The sequence below is a fragment of the Sapajus apella genome, unplaced genomic scaffold, assembly GCF_009761245.1.
Source record: "Sapajus apella isolate SASKATOON/1434 unplaced genomic scaffold, GSC_monkey_1.0 scaffold31, whole genome shotgun sequence".
Lineage (NCBI taxonomy): Eukaryota > Metazoa > Chordata > Mammalia > Primates > Cebidae > Sapajus > Sapajus apella.
In genome coordinates, this window is record NW_022436971.1 from 833,102 (window position 1) to 850,818 (window position 17,717).

At 47.1% G+C, this 17,717-nt stretch overlaps 1 protein-coding gene across 2 annotated transcripts in view; it reads right to left on the reverse strand.

The window, feature by feature from the left end:
- The window catches only part of EFR3B (EFR3 homolog B), a 113,630-nt gene that overhangs the window by 56,864 nt on the left and 39,049 nt on the right, over window positions 1–17,717 (reverse strand). Inside the window, exons 2-3 of one of the 2 annotated variants that reach the window (XM_032293953.1) lie at window positions 9,407–9,483; window positions 7,929–8,056 (exon numbers count right to left, since the gene is read on the reverse strand). In XM_032293953.1, the coding sequence (XP_032149844.1) occupies window positions 7,929–8,056; window positions 9,407–9,483 (205 nt within the window). Of the gene's footprint in view, window positions 1–7,928; window positions 8,057–9,406; window positions 9,484–17,717 lie in introns of those variants that run through there. The other variant, XM_032293954.1, reaches the window with a different exon arrangement.

A 17,717-nucleotide genomic window follows, 5' to 3' on the forward strand; every position in this document is an offset into this window, starting at 1 on the left:
TTGAGATGGAGTTTCGCTCTTGTTACCCAGGCTGGAGTGCAATGGCGCGATCTTGGCTCACTGCAACCTCCGCCTCCTGGGTTTAGGCAATTCTCCTGCCTCAGCCTCCTGAGTAGCTGGGATTACAGACACGCGCCACCATGCCCAGCTAATTTTTTGTATTTTTAGTAGAGACGGGGTTTCACCATGTTGACCAGGATGGTCTCGATCTCTTGACCTCGTGATCCGCTCGCCTTGGCCTCCCAAAGTGCTGGGATTACAGGCGTGAGCCACCGCACCCTGCCCCTTTTTTTCTTTTAAACAAAGTTGGGGTGAACAAAGAGCACAGCCAGGATTATTACAGGACAATTGCAGGAGCTCTCACAAGGCCACAACACAAGGCTCCATGATACCTCCGGGGACAGCTACCCAGTTTCAGATATTGCACCGTCAGACTGCCTCAGACATGAGCTAGCTTTGCTAATCCAAACATAAAAAAAAAAATTAACAGCAGTCATGACTTCTAAATGTTTTTTTAATACATCAACCATTTCTTACACACCCTTCAGCTAACTTCTATACCAAGTAACCAGAAAATAAAACAGCCTCTAAATGCTGAAATTTTCTTTGCCACATTTATAAAATGTTTATTTCTTTTATCTAGATGAGCCGAGTCAACTATTATTATTATTATTATTATTGTTATTTGAGACTGAGTCTCGCTGTTGTTGGCCTTGGCTGGAGTAAAATGGTGCAATCTCGGCTCACTGCAATCTCTGCCTCTCGGGTTCCAGCAATTCTCCTGCCTCAGCCTCCTAAGTAGCTGGTACTACATGTGCATGCCCCCACACCTGGCTAATTTTTGCAGTTTTAGTAGAGATTGGGTTCCACCATGTTGTCCAGGCTGATCTCAAACTCCTGACCTCAGGTGATCCATCCACCTCAGCCTCCCAAAGTGCTGGGATTATAGGCATGAGCCACTGTGCCCGTCCAGAGTCAACTATTATTAAGTGATTCTTTAATGATATTAAATAAAGGTATTATTGAATAGTTGTCTCTGGGCCCACTCACAAATGGATCCAGTCATGCTCTATCCACAGAGTGTCTTCCAAATACAAAGGCGGCCTTGGCTCTTTGAGCCCTTCTGGTGAACGAGAGCCACACCTATCAATCTTCCCAGCTCCCGGGACAGCCATTCCTGGCTCTGCAGCCTCAACCTTTAGAGGCCATCACAATCACCATCCAGGAAACCTACTGTGCCTTGCAGACCCAGTCCCAGCATGTTTCAGGTCCACTGTGTAGAGACCGAATTCTGCAGGGTTGGGGAAGCAGACTGGGCTGGAGCCCTTCCAAAGGGGACAGGCTTTCCTTGCAGAGAGACCTGAACACCTGCATGCAGCCAAGCATGGCAGGTAGGAAATGAGGGCAGGCAGCATGGGATTCTCTTCCCTTATGAATCATCCTGGCATCCTTCTGTATGAAGGGATCTGTGGCATTTCACCATTATTACAGTGTTTAAATGAGGTAAAGGAAAGGGTGGAGTTAGGCAAGAGAAGAAACTCAAGGCCTCGCAAACCCCAGAGCTTTTAGACTACCACTTTTCCTCTTCCTGGAAAAAATTCCAGAAATTCCTGATATGGAAAAACCATCCATTGCTTAAAAAAAAAAAAATTGGCTACTTATCAAGAGTGGAAAGTGGAAATTTTCCGTTTTGGTAGAAGGTGAAAATTGTGGTAGATGTGAAACTGAAAAGTGTAAGAACTATGAGGCCTAATTCTCTGTTCCTCATCTCTGATCCCAGTCTTAAGGATGGAATATTTGTAATTATGAACTCGAACTTTTCAAAACATCTTAGAGAATTAGAAGTCAATGGGACCTTGGAAGCCCCGAGTCCAATGCTCTCCATGTTTGTGCTATTTTATTTTAACCTTCTCAAGTGTGTCCAATCTGTTACACACTCAAAAGGAATAGAGCCTGGGATTCCCAGATCAGAAGGTCACTATCAGCAGAGATCTGACCTGGGGTGGGTGTCCTGGTAGGGGTCCAAAGTCATAACAGGTCTGGAAATCTGAACTGGCCTAACTGGGTACTTAGAGCAGGAGGGGTAGGAGGGAGCTGGGCCCACGGGTGAAGGCAAGAGCAGATTACAGACCACAACAGCAGCTGACAACCAAGGGTTGCAGAGGCACTAGCAGCACTGCCAGCGGGTGAGGAGGGCAGAACCCAAGGGATATAGGATGAACTGGGGTTCATGGGTAGCAATGGAGGCTGGGAGAAGACAGGTGACAACCGGAGGAACTCAGGGTCAGAGATCCAGGCAGAAAGTGAGTTACAAAAACTGAAGAAAACATGGTACTTAGGTGAGAGGCAAGAAGTCCCTGGTATACAGTCCCAGACTAGGCAGCTGGTTCTGCTGGAATACCCGTGCTCAGTAGGGAGTGGCCCTAGAAACCAAAGGAGGTGCCAAGCCTCCAAGAAAGGAGAAGTGGGGAGTAGAGTCCAGGAACCAGGCTTAGTTGGAGAAGAAAGGCAGATTCAGAGTCAGGGATGAGGGTCAGCAGGCCGGATGAGGGGGCAGCTTTAGTAGGGCAAGTCATTGCCCAAGAACCACTCAAGAGCAGTGGCCTGGACAAAGAACCTCTTGTTCCAGGCAATTTGAGTGCATGTGGTCAGCCCACTCCTAGACAGAACCTTCTGGGTTTTAGGAGTCCACAAGTAGGGAGAGAGGGCTGACCTCAGCTAAGGAAGGGAACGATGACCCTCCTCATCTAGTAGGGGTCTGCGGTATCCCTATCCCAAGGTCAGCCATCCTCTGACCAGGTTCACAGTCCTTCTGGTGAATGTGTATCTCTTAGGAACGCCACTGGGTCAGCTCCAGGGCCAGGGTCCTCAGATGAGAGAAGCACAATCCTCTGGCATGGGCATCTCCATCTGCCAGGGGTTGGTCCCAGGCTGGGTGAGAGCTCCAGGCACTGGGGATCCTGATGTCGTCTTATATGGCATTCTGCACCTGTCAGTGTTCAGGGGTCACTGTCAACTGAGAGAGTCTTTCCCAGCACCGCTGTTCCCTCCCCTGCTCTCCTCTACTTTCTAGGGGACATGCTGGCACTGGAGCTGAACTGGAAGGGAAATGTAAAGAGAAGGGAAAATAGAAGGACTGCTCGGTTATTACTGCTCTGCACATCACTGCCCATCATATTCCATGCCCATGAACAATGCCTTGAAATTCACATCTCATCCTCTCTCTGCCCACATTTGGCTGCCCGCACTGTCTCCATGCTAAACACCTATGAGCCAGAGTCCACACACAACTGGAATGGGGTGACAATGTGGGGAGGCAATGGGGCAGATGAGGGTGGTTCTGCTCCTGGGTCCGGCATCCAAGGTTCATGCCCGTATGGTCAAACCCCAAATACAGACACCTGCATCATGGCAGGGAGACACAGCCTCTCACCCCATCTACAGGAGAATATTTTACTCTTCCAAAGCTGCCTTCAGTGACTAAAAAGGTAATGATGACATATGTGGCATTGGGTATGGAAAGACAGGGAGGGCAAAGAGAGACAGAATAAGAGATCAGATCTCACAGATTTTTCTTCTCCAAATGTTTATGAACAAAGCCCTCAGTGAGGCTGTCAGGTTTTAAATACTTAGAGGCTGCAATGGCTATTTTTAACAGAATGATACTAAATTTGAATTGCAGTTGTAAGATGCAGCAGAATGATTCTACGTGGCTCTGCTGGCTCTAGGACATTTTTTACTGAGAGAGCCATCACCGCAGAGAGGGCCAGCAAAATTAGTATTAAATGTTTAATGTTAGAGCTAGCATGTTGGTTTCAGGTTCAACCTACGATAAAGTCATTTTGACTTGCTTGAGTATAATTTACAATATATCAATGCCCCTAATATAATCAGCATGCATGGTAGATTCACTCTTATTTAGGATGTAGCCTCATTTTATTACATGAAATGATCATAGAAACATATTGGTTTGGGTCCTGCTTTTTACACCAGGGGTGGCTTGATTTAAGGTTTGCTGGTGAGGCCTGTGCTTTCTAGACCTCTACACCCTGTCAGCATCGTGCACGTTTCATTGTAGTTCAAGACTGGCTCTGTCTTCTCCTGCCAGGAGGAAGGGGCCTTGGATGGTGGTGGGGCTGGTGGGCAATTGTAGGGGGAGGCCCAACAGAGGTCAAAGTGAGAGAGCACCAGAAAGGCCCACAGAGCCATCAGGGGGGTCGGCCAGTCCATGTGGAGTGGGTCTACGGCAGGTGTGGTAGGGGCGGTGGGCTTGGCTGGGTTACAGGCAGGTTGTGTAAAACCCCAGAAGTCAAGCTGAGGATGCTGGATTTTTTTCTCAAGGAGCTAGAAAAGTACAGCTTGGTGTCTGTGTGTTGAAGATCATACATAGCAGTATTAACACAGAAGGACCAGAGCAGGAAAGATGGGGAGCAGGGAGTCCATGTCCAAGGCTACTGCCATCATCTGAACAAAAAGAGAAGAGCCTGGACCAGGAGAAAGGGAAGAGTAGAGGACGGCTATGAAAGACTCCGTGGAGAATGGAACCAACAGGCCTGAGAACAGTGGCCTGAATGAATCCACCCAACCCTCAGCCCCATGAGCAACACCACTAGGAATATCTGAGCATTCTCCTGACATTCGGTCTCTGAATCGTGGCGTGATGGTTGGGCAGCAAACGCAATATGCTCTATAGTTCATGATTTTTATTGTGGAAGTAACACATCCACATAAAGAATATTTAGGAAAAACGTAGAAAAAATAGATTCAAAACAAAACCAAAAAACCCGAGCCACACTGCTCATAAAATGAGCACTCCTAACATATTGATATGTTCATTTAGTTTGTTGTTGCTATTGTTTTTGAGGCAGGGTCTTGCTCTGTCACCCAGGCTGGAGTGTAGTAGCACGATCTCAGCTCACTGTAACCTCGGCCTCCTGGGGTTCAAGCAATTATCCCACCTTAGCCTCCCAAGTAGCTAGGACTACAGGTACATGCCACCACACCCAGCTAATTTTTGTCTTTTTGATAGAGACAAGGTTTCACCATGTTGACCAGGCTGGTCTTGAACCCTGACCTCAAGTGATCCACCTGCCTTGGCCTCCCAAAGTGCTGGGACTACAGTAATGAGCCATTGCACCTGGCCAGTATGTTTGTTTTTACTATATTTTCTACCCATTGAGATTTGTTGTTGTTGTTTATATTTTAACTTGATTGCAAATACTGTCTATATAATTATGGATTTTGGTTTCATTTACTTCAAGCATTTTCTAAATTATATGGAAAGCATCTTTATAAACACCATTTTTACTGACTAGATAACATTTTATCAAATGACATACAACATAATTCACTGAACTATTCTCCTCTGGCTGGACATTTAAGTTATTCCCACTTTTTTATTATTATAAATAATATGATAATGAACATCTCTGTATGTGAAGGTAGACTGTATTTATGATTGATTCCTTGGGCCCTGGCGCAGTGGCTCACACCTATAATCCCAACACTTTGGGAGACCCAGGTGGGAGGACTGCTTGAGCCCAGGAGTTCTAGACGAGCCTGGGCAACATGGCAAAACCCAATCCCTACAAAAAATACAAAAATGAGCCAGAAATTGTAGCATATGCCTGTAGTCCCAGCTACTTGGGAGGCTGAGGTGGGAGGATGGCTTGAGCCCAGGAGGCTGAGGTTTCAGTGAGCCAAGATCATGACATTGCACTCTAGTCTGGGTGACAGAGCAAGACCCTGTCTCAAAAAAAAAAAAAAAAGATTCTTTGGGATAGACAAACAGAAATGGAAATTACTGAGTCAAATGACATAAGTGTTTTTAAAGCTCTTGACACATTATTTCAAAATTACTTTCTAGAGAGTTTCAACCAATTCGCACTCTTCCTAGAAAAGAATGAAAATGCTTCCCATTTTGCCATCTATTGGTCATACTGGAAATTCTGTTTTCTTTGTGATGAATTTGATAAGTTAGCATCTTAGTATTTCAGTATGCATCTGTGATCACAAGTCTGTTGAGTGCCCATGTATGTGGCAAGCTCTCTCTCCTCTCCTGAAGTCTCCTGTTTGTGGTCCTTGCCTCAAATCTCTTAGTGTCTCAGTTTCCCCATTCCACCCACTGTTTGGTATGAGCTACTAATATATAAATTTGAATCCTTTGTCTTAATTTATTTTTATTTATTTATTTGAGACAGAGTCTCACTCTGTCACCCAGGCTGGAGTGCAGTGGCACAAATCTCAGCTCACTGCAACCTCTGCTTCATGGGTTCAATCAACTGTCTCCTGCCTTAGCCTCCCAAGCAGCTGGGACTAGGTGCATGCCACCATACCTGGCTAATTTTTGTAGTTTTGGTAGAGACAGGGTTTCACCATGTTGTCCAGGCTGATCTCAAACTCCTGACCTCAGGTGATCTACCCGCCTCGACCTCCCAAAGTGCTGGGATTGATTACAGGTATGAGCCACTGTGTCTGGCCCTTTGTCTTAATTTTTTAATATACTTTTTTGTTGTTTGTCTCTTATATTTTGAGCATTTCTTTTTTCTTTTTGTTTTTGAGAGAGTCTCTGTCGCCCAGGCTAGAGAGCAGTGGCACAAACATAGCTCACTGCAGCCTTGACCTCCTGCGCTCAAGCCATCCTCCCACCTCATCCTTCTGAGTAGCTGGGACTATAGGTGCGTACCACCACACCCAGCTAATTTTCTTTTTATTTTTTGTAAAGATGGGCAGTATGTTGCCCAGGCTGGTTTTGAACTCCTGGACTCAAGCGATCTTCCCCACTTGGCCTCCCAAAGTGCTGGGATTATAGGCGTAAGCCACCATGCCTGGTCTGAGTGTTTCTTTATTGACATCAAAATATTTAAATTTTTCAACAGTTAAGTCTGTGGATCAGTCATTTGCTTTAAGATTTCTTCTCTCTTTAAACATGGAAAGTCCTTCTCTTTCAGAAGATTGATAAATATTTCACCTAAGTGTATTTTTAATGGACAAATTGCCCTTAACTCTGCCTTCTTACTAGAATGTAGATGACTCCTCCTTAGTTTTCAAGGCAGTAAGTGGGATAAGGCAGGACAGGTTGGATGTGGATGGCGGTGCAATCATAGCCTTAATTTTTCTTAAAGCCTCAGACTGTATGAGGGCTTTTGTATGGAAACATGAGAGAATGGATGCTGGAAGAGGTGCCTGTAGGAAGCCAACCGCCCTTCTTCCCAAACCTTGGCAGCAGCATCACGCTCAACCCTGCCTTTGGAAGATCGCATGGGATATACTCCTTAGTCCCAGGCCCCAATTTTCTTGGTCTGTTTGATAATCTAGTCTACCATCATTTTCTTTTTTTTTCTTTTTTTTGAGACAAGTCTTGCTCTGGCACTTTAGGTGTGTACCACCACACCCAACGAATTTTTAAATTTTTTTGTAGAGATGGAGTCTCACTGTGTTGCTTAGGATAGTGTTGAACTTGCCGGGCGCGGTGGCTCACACCTGTAATCCCAGCACTTTGGGAGGCCGAGGCGGGTGGATCATGAGGTCAAGAGATCGAGACCATCCTGGTCAACATGGTGAAACCCCATCTTTACTAAAAATATAAAAAATCAGCTGGGCATGGTGGCGCATGCCTGTAGTCCCAGTGACTCAGGAGGCTGAGGCAGGAGAATTGCCTGAACCCAGGAGGCGAAGGTTGCGGTGAGCCAAGATCGCGCCATTGCACTCCAGCCTGGGTAACAAGAGCGAAACTCTGTCTCAAAAAAAAAAAAAAAAAGGGATAGTGTTGAATTTTTGGCCTCAAGTGATCCTCCCACCTTGACCTCCCAAAGTGCTGGAATTATAGGCGTGAGCCACTCTGCCTGGCCAACATTTTCTAAAAGGACTATGTTTAACCTAACAATATAGTTCCTGACGTCTCTCTCCCTCCTTTACAAACCACTTACCCATATCGATGACGACCCACGTCACGGATGAGCCTCTCAGAGAGATAGGCACCAATACGATCAAGTTTTTCTGGAGCTGAGAGGGCATAGAATGTCAGCTTCTCCATGTTGGTCTTCACCAGACCATCCTGTGGAAGAAAACAATTAGTGCTCACTGTGGCCACACTATGGATAGATGAGTTCAAGTCTAGAGAAAAATAATAATTCAATTGAATTGACATTTACAGAGTCCCCTTTATGGATATGCTGGACCACATGTGAGTTTCAGGGACAGGCAGATGATTAAAACACAGTTCCTGACTCCCAGGAACCCATGGTCTAGCCCAAAGTATATACAAGCTATAAATAAGAATAGTAAGTGGGCCAGGTACTGTGGCTCACACCTATAATACCAGCACCTTACGAGGCTGAGGTGGGTGGATCACGAGTTTGAGACCAGCCTGGCTAACATGATGAACCACCCCCATCAGTACTAAAAATACAAAAATTAGCCAGGCATGGTGGCAGGTGCCTGTAATCCCAGTTATGGGCTGAGGTAGGAGAATTGCTTGAACCCGGGAAGTGGAGGTTGTAGTGCATCGAGATCACGCCACTGCACTACAGCCTGGGTGACAGAGCAAGACTCCATCTCAGGGAAAGCAAAAAAAGAATAGTAAGTGATACAAATGTATATATGTGTGTGCATGTATGTGGATATATATACATGAATGTATACACGTATGTGTATGGGTATGTATATACATACCATGTGTGTGTGAGTGTGTAGGAATGAACGACATAGCATCATTTAAAAGCCACCCACCCAAAATAAAAGCCACCCAAAATTAAAGCATGTTGGATAGTTGGCACCAAGATACGCACAGGATGAAGGCACCTCTGCAGCTCTTAGGGAAGTCTCCAGAGGGTGCTGTCACCCAAACAGGCCCTTGGTTCCCAGAGAGCAAGTCAAGTACCTCAGATCCCAATGTTTCCCAGACCACAACCCACAAAGCAGCCTGATGGGTGGAGAGGCAGCTTGGAGGCCAGGTCCTCTATGTATGTGCCCCTAGACACCTGGCAGACACCAGAGGGTGGCAGCCAGGGCAAAAGACCTGGGCTCCTGAGCCCAACCCAAGACAGGGGCGTCTTCATACTGACCAGCACAGAGCTACGACCACTCAAAGAGTTAGCAGCTCACGGGGCAATCACACAAAGAGACACGCAGGAGATGTCTCGGTTGGACAGTGACGGCCACAAGCATGCCAAGGCTAACTGCCAGCTGCCTTCTGCAGATCCAGATGCCCTCTTCCTTCATGTCCCTAGCGGCCTCTCCCCACTACCCATGGCTGTGGCCCAGGTTCCAGTTTCCCTGGGAAGGCTGTGTCCAAGGGCCCTGAGAGGCCCTGCCTTCCCCACCTGGCTTCTAAGCTGCCACTCCACCCGTCAGAGGCCCTACCTAGACGCTGAGAGCCATGATGCCTGCCAGAGATGTGACTCACCTCAGGATCCTCAGGGAAGATGTTGTCAACCAGCCTTTTGTACCTGGGGCGCAGGGCACCGCAGCAGCCACACACACCTGGAATGAGAATGGGAAAAGCTGTGAGCAAAGCCTCCTCGGAAGGCCCAGGAGAACCGGGAGCCAGGGCCAGGGTGGCCGGTGAGGAAACAAACCCAGGCTGGAAACAGACGGCCCCTCCCTTGGAGGGCCCAGGGCCTTGTCCTCCCGGAGCTGACATCTCTCATTGCCCCCCGCCCCCCGCCCCCACATTCTAAGACATCTGCCATTTGCCATTCTGACATCTTCATGTCTTTTGCTTGGGGGATGGAACCGTGCCATAGGGAAGGCCAGGCCACAGGGAACATTTTAAGGGGTGAGGCTTTGTGGGGGGGGGGGCGCTTACACAAAGGTCAGGTGTTGTGCCCACATACTGCATGGTTACATACACACACACACACACGCACACGCACACACACACATTTCTGGAACAGGCGTACGAAACTGCCTTCTGCAGCCCAAGAATCTAACCGAGCATCCTGGGAAGATGGATACAGGTCTGGGGGGCAGGTGTTCTTCCCTCTCTGTCCCCTCATTTGCTCCTAACTTTATTCCCTGCTCTTCAGTCTCTCTACCGTCCTGTCTCCGGGAGCCATTTCCATCATAGAAAGTTATGTGCAACAATGATAAATTAACATCATCATCAATGATTCACATTCAGAGATGCATCTTTAATGCAGTGTGCCAATGGAATTTGAAAACTGCGGCCTTTTAGAGTTGGGCAGGGCTCCGAGGGCCATCAGGTTTGTGGTTCTCAAATGCCGACGCCCAGTGAGGTTTGCACCAATCTGTAGCAAAACGAAAAATCTAACAACCCTGTGGCATGTTTGTGTAAAGCTAAATTTACTCCATTGAGAAGACTGAAGTGACCTCCTCCTTCATCTTTTGGTGCTGTGAAGTGATGGTGTTAGGAAACCCGTGATAAAACAAACTGACAAAATTAGAAGTTGGCAACTCTAGGTCCACCATAAAAAGTTTTAATTGGTAAAGAAAGAATAGACAGTTCGTTTCTTTAGTCAGCCTCCAAATCCACCCAGCTCCACCCCTCACTGAGGGGCGGGCGCTGAGGAGAAGAGAGGAGGGCATGGGGAGGGGCCAGGAGGGCCTGGGAAAGTCCGCCTACCCCCCCTCCCCCCCGTAAGTACCCCTTCATTCTGCCAATTAAAGATGGATTCTAACTGTACAAGCACTCCACTTGAAATGCAAATGCACCCTGGGAAGATTAGCCTACAGATCGTTCAGAAAAGAATGAGTTCCTTCAGTAGGAATTACTTTAATCCAAAAGAGGTTTACATGGGGTGGAGAAAATAGTTCTTTTGGAGTTTTGTTGGGGAGTGGGGTGGGTGGGTGCCCTTTGAGGAGGGAAGAGCAGCAGTTTTGGCTCTGGGGTGATTTGGGTTTGGGGATTGGTGTGTCCTTGGAGAAGGCATGGGGCACCAGAGGATGGAGGGCGCCCCGGGTAGATAGCTCATTTGGGATCCCTTCCACCACCCTCAGCTTCCACCGGCTCTTGCACGGAAGGGACAAGGCAGACCAGTGGGCGGGCTGCACGCCCAGGCTCTCCAGATTCAGTCTTACTGCCCAACCTCACTCCCATTTTCTCATCCCCTCCCTGCCCCTGCCTGAGAAAGGCATTAGGGCCCTGGGTGACTGGCATCCAGGGTTATTTCTTGTGATGGGACAGCACCCTCGGGGCCCAGTTCCCCTTTTAGGGCCTGGAAGCCCAGGGTTTAAACCTGCAGCGGCCCAGTCTTCTGCCTGGCATGGCTGCCTAGATGTGTCTTTCCAAGGTGCCCAGGTAGCAGCCTCCCTTGTTACAGTCCCTAAGCCAGGAACTCCCTTGATGCAATTCAATTTGAATTGACACTTACAGAGTTCCTAAGCTCTGTAAGCTTACTTTGTATCACTTACTATTCTTTTTTTGTTTTCCCTGAGATGGAGTCTTGCTCTGTCACCCAGGCTGGAGTACAGCGGTATGATCTCGACGCACTGCAACCTCCACTTCCCGGGTTCAAGCAATTCTCCTACCTCAGCCCATAACTGGGATTACAGGTGCCTGCCACCATGCCGGGCTAATTTTTGTATTTTTAGTACTGACAGGGGTTTCACCATGTTGGCCAGGCTGGTCTCAAACTCGTGATCCACCTGCCTCAGCCTCTTAAGGTGCTGGTATTATAGGTGTGAGCCACAGTACCTGGCCCACTTACTATTCTTATTTATAGCTTGCATATACTTTGGGCTAGACCATGGGTTCCTGGGAGTCAGGAACTATGTTTTAATCATCTGCCTGTCCCTGAAACTCACATGTGGTCCAGCATATCCATAAAGGGGACTCTGTAAATGTCAATTCAATTGAATTGCATCAAGGGAGTGTCCTTTGCATCAAGGGAGTGAGGAAATGGAAACATGGGGAAGTTAGGACTAAAAAATATTGTAGCATCACTTCCTCCCTTGAAACTTTCTGAACGGCCTAGGAGCCAAGGCCTGTGCAGGACAGAAGCTAAGCTTGCAGCTGCTAGAACCCAGGCTTGTCAAGGAGAAAGCGCGGTACCATCCTGGGTACTCACAGTAGAAACTTCCACATGGCGCACCAAGGGTGCTCTGGGGTTGCAAGCGCAGATAGTGTGCTGGAGAGGGTTCCCTGAGGCATCAGCCCAGGACAGTCCTGGTATGGGAACACCAACTCAGCCCTTCTCAAATGAAAACCAGATCATTTGCTGCCTCCTGCTGTCTTGGATTCCAGAAGGGGAGCTCCTCAGGCCATCCCTCGAGACATCCTCCCCTCTCTGGCCCACAGGCCCCCCAGGGAAGGTGCCTTCCTGGGCACAGAGGCCTCCAGAAGCCACCACCATGCAGGGCCCATGGTGGGAACCAGTCCCAGGCAGGGCCCCAGGGCCCTTCTCCACCAGTAGGGAAGAGGTAAGAAGGCCTAAAGAACAAGAGGGGAAGGTGAGGGCTTCCCAACTTACTCCCCGACACTTCCTTCTTGTCTTTCTCTCTAACCTCTTCAGACCCTCTGAGGGCAGGGGTTAGGGAGGCAGCATGGCCAACAGCATGGACTCTCAGGTCAAATCCTGGCACTGCCACTTCCTAAACTGTGACTCTGAACAAGTGACAACATTCTCTGTGCATGGGTGTCCTCTCTCTAAAACAGGGCTAGGGCTATCCCACAGGGCTGTGAGGAGGTCAGAGCCAGTCCAGGGCTGCAAAGCACTTACAGCAGGGCCAGGACTGGCAGGCCCCAGGAAGGTTCTGGAAGCTGCCCGCCCCTTTCTGCTTTCCCCCAGGCCCAGTGCCACTGAGCCCTTCAATCCATGCTGGCTTGGTCCATCTTAGTGGAGCTTTCCAATCGACCACTTGCTCTGCCACAGATGTCCAAAGGCCTAGGAAGTGAGAATCACAGAACACCCCTTCAGAATACTGTGGTACTGTGGGTCTGAAACACGTGTCATGTCCCCAAGGAAGCTCTGTGCACTTGTAAGTAACAAGAACTTGACCCCAACCCGCATTCTTGTCTGGCCACCCTCCCAAAGCCAGCACATGAAGACCAACTCTACAAACCCCAATGCAAAGGTGACACAACATGAGCTCACACAACAGAATGGAGTCACAAACAAGAGGCACACTGGAGAGAATCCATGGGACTTGCCATTGGAAGGCCACTAGTGGAGTGGTTGCAGTTTGGTAGGGGAAGAGGAGGTGAACCTTAAGGGATTGACGAGTGCACGGGAAGCTACAGCAATCAAGGCAGCGCGGTATAGTGAAATAATTAACAGGTGGATCAGCTGGACATCCATGTGCAAAAAAAAAAAAAAAAAAATGAACGTAGATGCAGCCCTCACACCCTGCAGAGAAGCTTACTCAGAATGGATCACCCGCCTGAATGTCAAACACAAAACTATAAAACTTCCTGAAGATAACATAGGAAAAAGCCAAGATGGCTTTTGCTTTTGGTGATGACTTCTTAGATACAAAACCAAAGGCACAATCCATGACAGAAAGAACTGATAAACTGGAATTAATGAAGATTAAAAATTCTTGCTTTTTGGCTGGGCACGGTGGCTCAAGCCTGTAATTCCAGCACTTTGGGAGGCTAAGGTGGGTGGATCACTTGACGTCACGAGTTCGAAACCAGCCTGGCCAACATGGTGAAACCCATCTCTACTAAAAATACAGAAGATAGATGGGTGTGGTGGTACATGCCTACAGTCCCAGCTACTTGGGCGGCTGAGGCAGAAGAATCACTTGAACCCAGGAGGTGGAGGTTACGGTGAGCTGAGATCGCACCATTGCACTCCAGCCTGGGTGACAGAGTGAGACTCCATCTCAATTAAAAAAAAAAAAATTCCTGCTCTTCAAAAGACACTGTCAAGAGAATGAAAAGTCATAGATGGGGAGAAATATTTGTAAAAGATATATCTGATCAAACATTTATGTGTGTATATATAAATCTTTAAAATATAAGGAACACCGAGGTGGTTTGGTTGTGTCCCTACCCAAATCTCATCTTGAATTGGAGTTCCCACGATCCTCACATGTCATGGGAGGGACCTGGAGGGAGGTAATTTAATCATGGGGACGGTTACCCTCATGCTGTTCTTGTGATAGTGAGTTCTCACAAAGTCTGATGGTTTTATGAGGGGCTTTTCCCCACTTCACTCTGCACTCTCACTGCCGCCATGTGAAAAAGGACGTGTTTGTTTCCCCTTCTGCCATAACTGTAAGTTTTCTGAGGCCTCCCCAGCCATGCTGAACTGTGAGTCAATCAAAGCTCTTTCCTTTATAAATTACCCAGGCTCAGGTATGTCTTCATTAATGGCATAAGAATGGACTAATACAAACACTTAAAACTAAACAATAAAAGAAAATAATCCAATTAAAAATGGGGCCAGACGGAGTGGCTCAGGCCTGTAATCCCAGCACTTTCGGAGGCCAAGGGAAGCTGATCACTTGAGGTCAGAAGTTCGAGACCAGCCTGGCCAACATGGCAAAACTCTGTCTCTACTAAAAATACAAAAATTAGTCAGGTGTGGTAGCGCATGCTTGTAATCCCAGCTACTTGGGAGGCTGTGGTAGGAGAATTGCTTGAACACAGAAGTGGGGGATGCAGTGACCCAAGATCACCCCACTGCACTCCAGAGCGAGACTCTGTCTCAAAAAAATAAATAAATAAAAAAAATAAACAAATAAAGGGCCGGAAACCTTAACAGACACTGCACCTGCAGATGGAAAATAAGCATATGAAAAGATGCTCTACATCATATGTCATCCAGGAAATGTAAATTAAAACAACGAGACACCACTCTACACCTATTAGAATGGCCCAGATCCAGAACACTGACAACGGCACATGCTGGCAGGGATGTGGAGCAGCGGGAATCCTCATTCATTGCTGGTGGGAATGCAAACTGGTACAGCCGCTTTGGAAGACAGTTTGGCAGCTTCTTACAAAATTAAATATACTCTTACCATACGATCCAGCAATCACACTCCTTGGTATTTACCCAAAGGAAATGAAAACTATGTCTACACAAAAACCTGCATGTGGATGTTTACTGCAGCTTTATTTACAATTGCCAAAACTTGGAAGCAACCAAGATGTCCTGCAGTAGGTGAATGGATAAACTGTGGTACATCCAGACAATGGAATATTATCCAGCACTAAAAAGAAATGAGCTACCAGGCCATGAAAAGAGATGGAGGAAACTTAATGTGTATTACTAAGGGAAAGAAGCCAATCTGAAAAATCTACATAGTGTATGCTCTAAAAAACAGCCTTAAAAAGAAAAAAAAGGACATGGGATAGGAGAGCAGATGCTCTGGAGAGCAGAGCCACAGTCCCCAAACTGTGTTCCAGGAAACACTAGCTGTGTGATGCTAACAAGCATTTCCCAGAAAAAGGCTCCATGGACAAATAAATATACGAAGCCAGGCATACCAAATCCTCTTATACCAGATTCATAGCACAAATTAACATATACTGAAAAGTCAACAGCCACTAGCACCCCCATTTTGGCCAGGCGGGGTGGCTCACGCCTGTAATCCCAGCACTTTGGGAGGCTGAGGCAGGCTAATCACTTGAGGTCAGGAGTATTCAGCCTGGCCAACATGGGGAAACCTTGTCTCTACTAAAAATACAAAAATTAGCCAGGTGCAGTGGCATGCACATGTAATCCCAGCTACTCAGGAGACTGAGGCAGGAGAATTACTTGATCCTGGGAGGTGGAGGTTGCAGTGAGCCGAGATGATGCCACTACACTCCAGCCTAGGCAACAGAGGAAGACTCCCTCTCAATCAATCAATCAATCAATATCATCACTGTGATGAATATTTTTATTATGCTTCTTATCAAGACATTTATTACCTACTTTAAAAACAAACAAGTGGGAAAAGGCTGAGTGCAGTGGCTCACGCCTGTAATCCCAGCACTTTGGGAGGCCAAGGCAGGTGGATCACCAGATCAGGAGATTGAGACCATCCTGGCCAAAATGGTGAAGCCTGTCTCTACTAAAATACAAAAAATTAGCCAGGCATGGTGGCTGGGCAGAAAATTGCTTGAACTCAGGAGGCAGATGTTGCGGTGAGCCAGGATTGCACCACTGCATTTCAGCCTGGCAACAGAGCGAGACTCTGTCTCAAAAAAAAAAAAAAAAAAAAAAAAAAAAAAGAAAGAAAGAAAGTGGGAAATAGGAAGGAATACAGCACCTTGGAAACAGTCATAATTTTAATTTAAAAAATATTGGTGTTTAAGTCCTGCTTCTGCCATTTGACTTTTGAGGTCCAGGCCCAATTCTGTCATTTGACTTTTGAGACTTGATAAGTTTCCTTATCAATATAATAAGAGATTTTCCCTAAGTTACAGTTTTGCGATGGAAATCCCAGATCATTTGCCATAGAATCTAAAAAGAGAGAAATTATCTTGAGTTCTGATAGTTGGGGAAGGCTTCCCAGAAGAGAGGTGCAAGAAGACAGGGGTAGGGTTCACAGCATGAAAAAGTCAGTAGGTGCCTTATTCCTCCTGAGCCAGCCACAGCTCTAAAATACTTCATAAGCACCAACTTTTGTAATCCTTACAATAACCAGTGAAAGGAAAATAAATCTTGGGGGCCCCTCAAATCACTAAGCTAAAGAGAAAAATCAAGCTGGGAACTGCTGAGGGCAAACCTGGCTCCCATGCTATTCAAAGTCGCTCCTCTGCCCACTGAGATAAATGTATAGCCCATTGCCTCATTTGAAGAGGCTAATCAGAAATTCAAAAAAAAGTACAACCATTTCTCTTTTATCTACCTGTGGCCTGGAAGCCCTCTCCTCATGTTGAGTTGTCCCGCCTTTCCGGACTGAACCAGTGTACATCTTCCGCATACTGATCGATGTCTCACGTCTCCCTAAAATGTAGAAAACCAAGCTATGCCCTCACCACCTTGGGCACATGTCCTCAGGACCTCCTGAGGCTGTGTCACAGGCCCGACCTCAGCCTGGCAAAATAAACTTTCTAAATTAACTGAGACTGGCCGGGCATGGTGGCTCACGCCTGTAATCCCAACATTTTGAGAGGTCAAGGCAGGTGGATCACTTGAGCTCAGGAGTTCGAGACCAGCCTAGCCAACATGATGAAACCCCATCTCTACTAAAAATTAGCTAAGCGTGGTAGCCTGTGCCTGTAATCCCAGCTATTTGAGAGGCGGAGGCACAAGAATTGCTTGAATCTGAGAGGCAGAGGTTGCACCACTGCACTCCAGCCTAGGCAACAGAGTGAGGCTCCTCAAAAAAAATTAAATTAAAAATAAATTAACTGAGAACTGTCTCAGATTTTCGGGGTTCACAAACCCATGGCATAGGTACTATTTTTATCCCCATTTTACAGATGAGAAAATGGAGGCATTAAGCAGTTAAGTTACCTGCCTAGAGCCACACCACTAATAAATGGCAGACTAGAATTTGAACCCCAAAACTTTCCTTTCAGAGGCCATGTTCTGAAATACAAAACCAGGGAAGAAATGGGCCACCAGAGCACGGTGGTTAAGAATTTGGGCTCACAGGTAAGACAGCCTTAGGATGAAATCCTAGCTCTTCCCATTTCTTAACTGTCTGGCCCTGTGCAATCCTCCACACTTCCTGGGTAGGTAATCAAAGCTGACAGCAGGAGATTCCCAGTTCTTGTCTCTGAGAGAAGAGCTGGGGGGACTTTGGTCAGGAGCGCCCAGACTCTGGGTCCCAAAGCAGCTTAGGGGTGCTAGGAACCCACAAGCACCTCT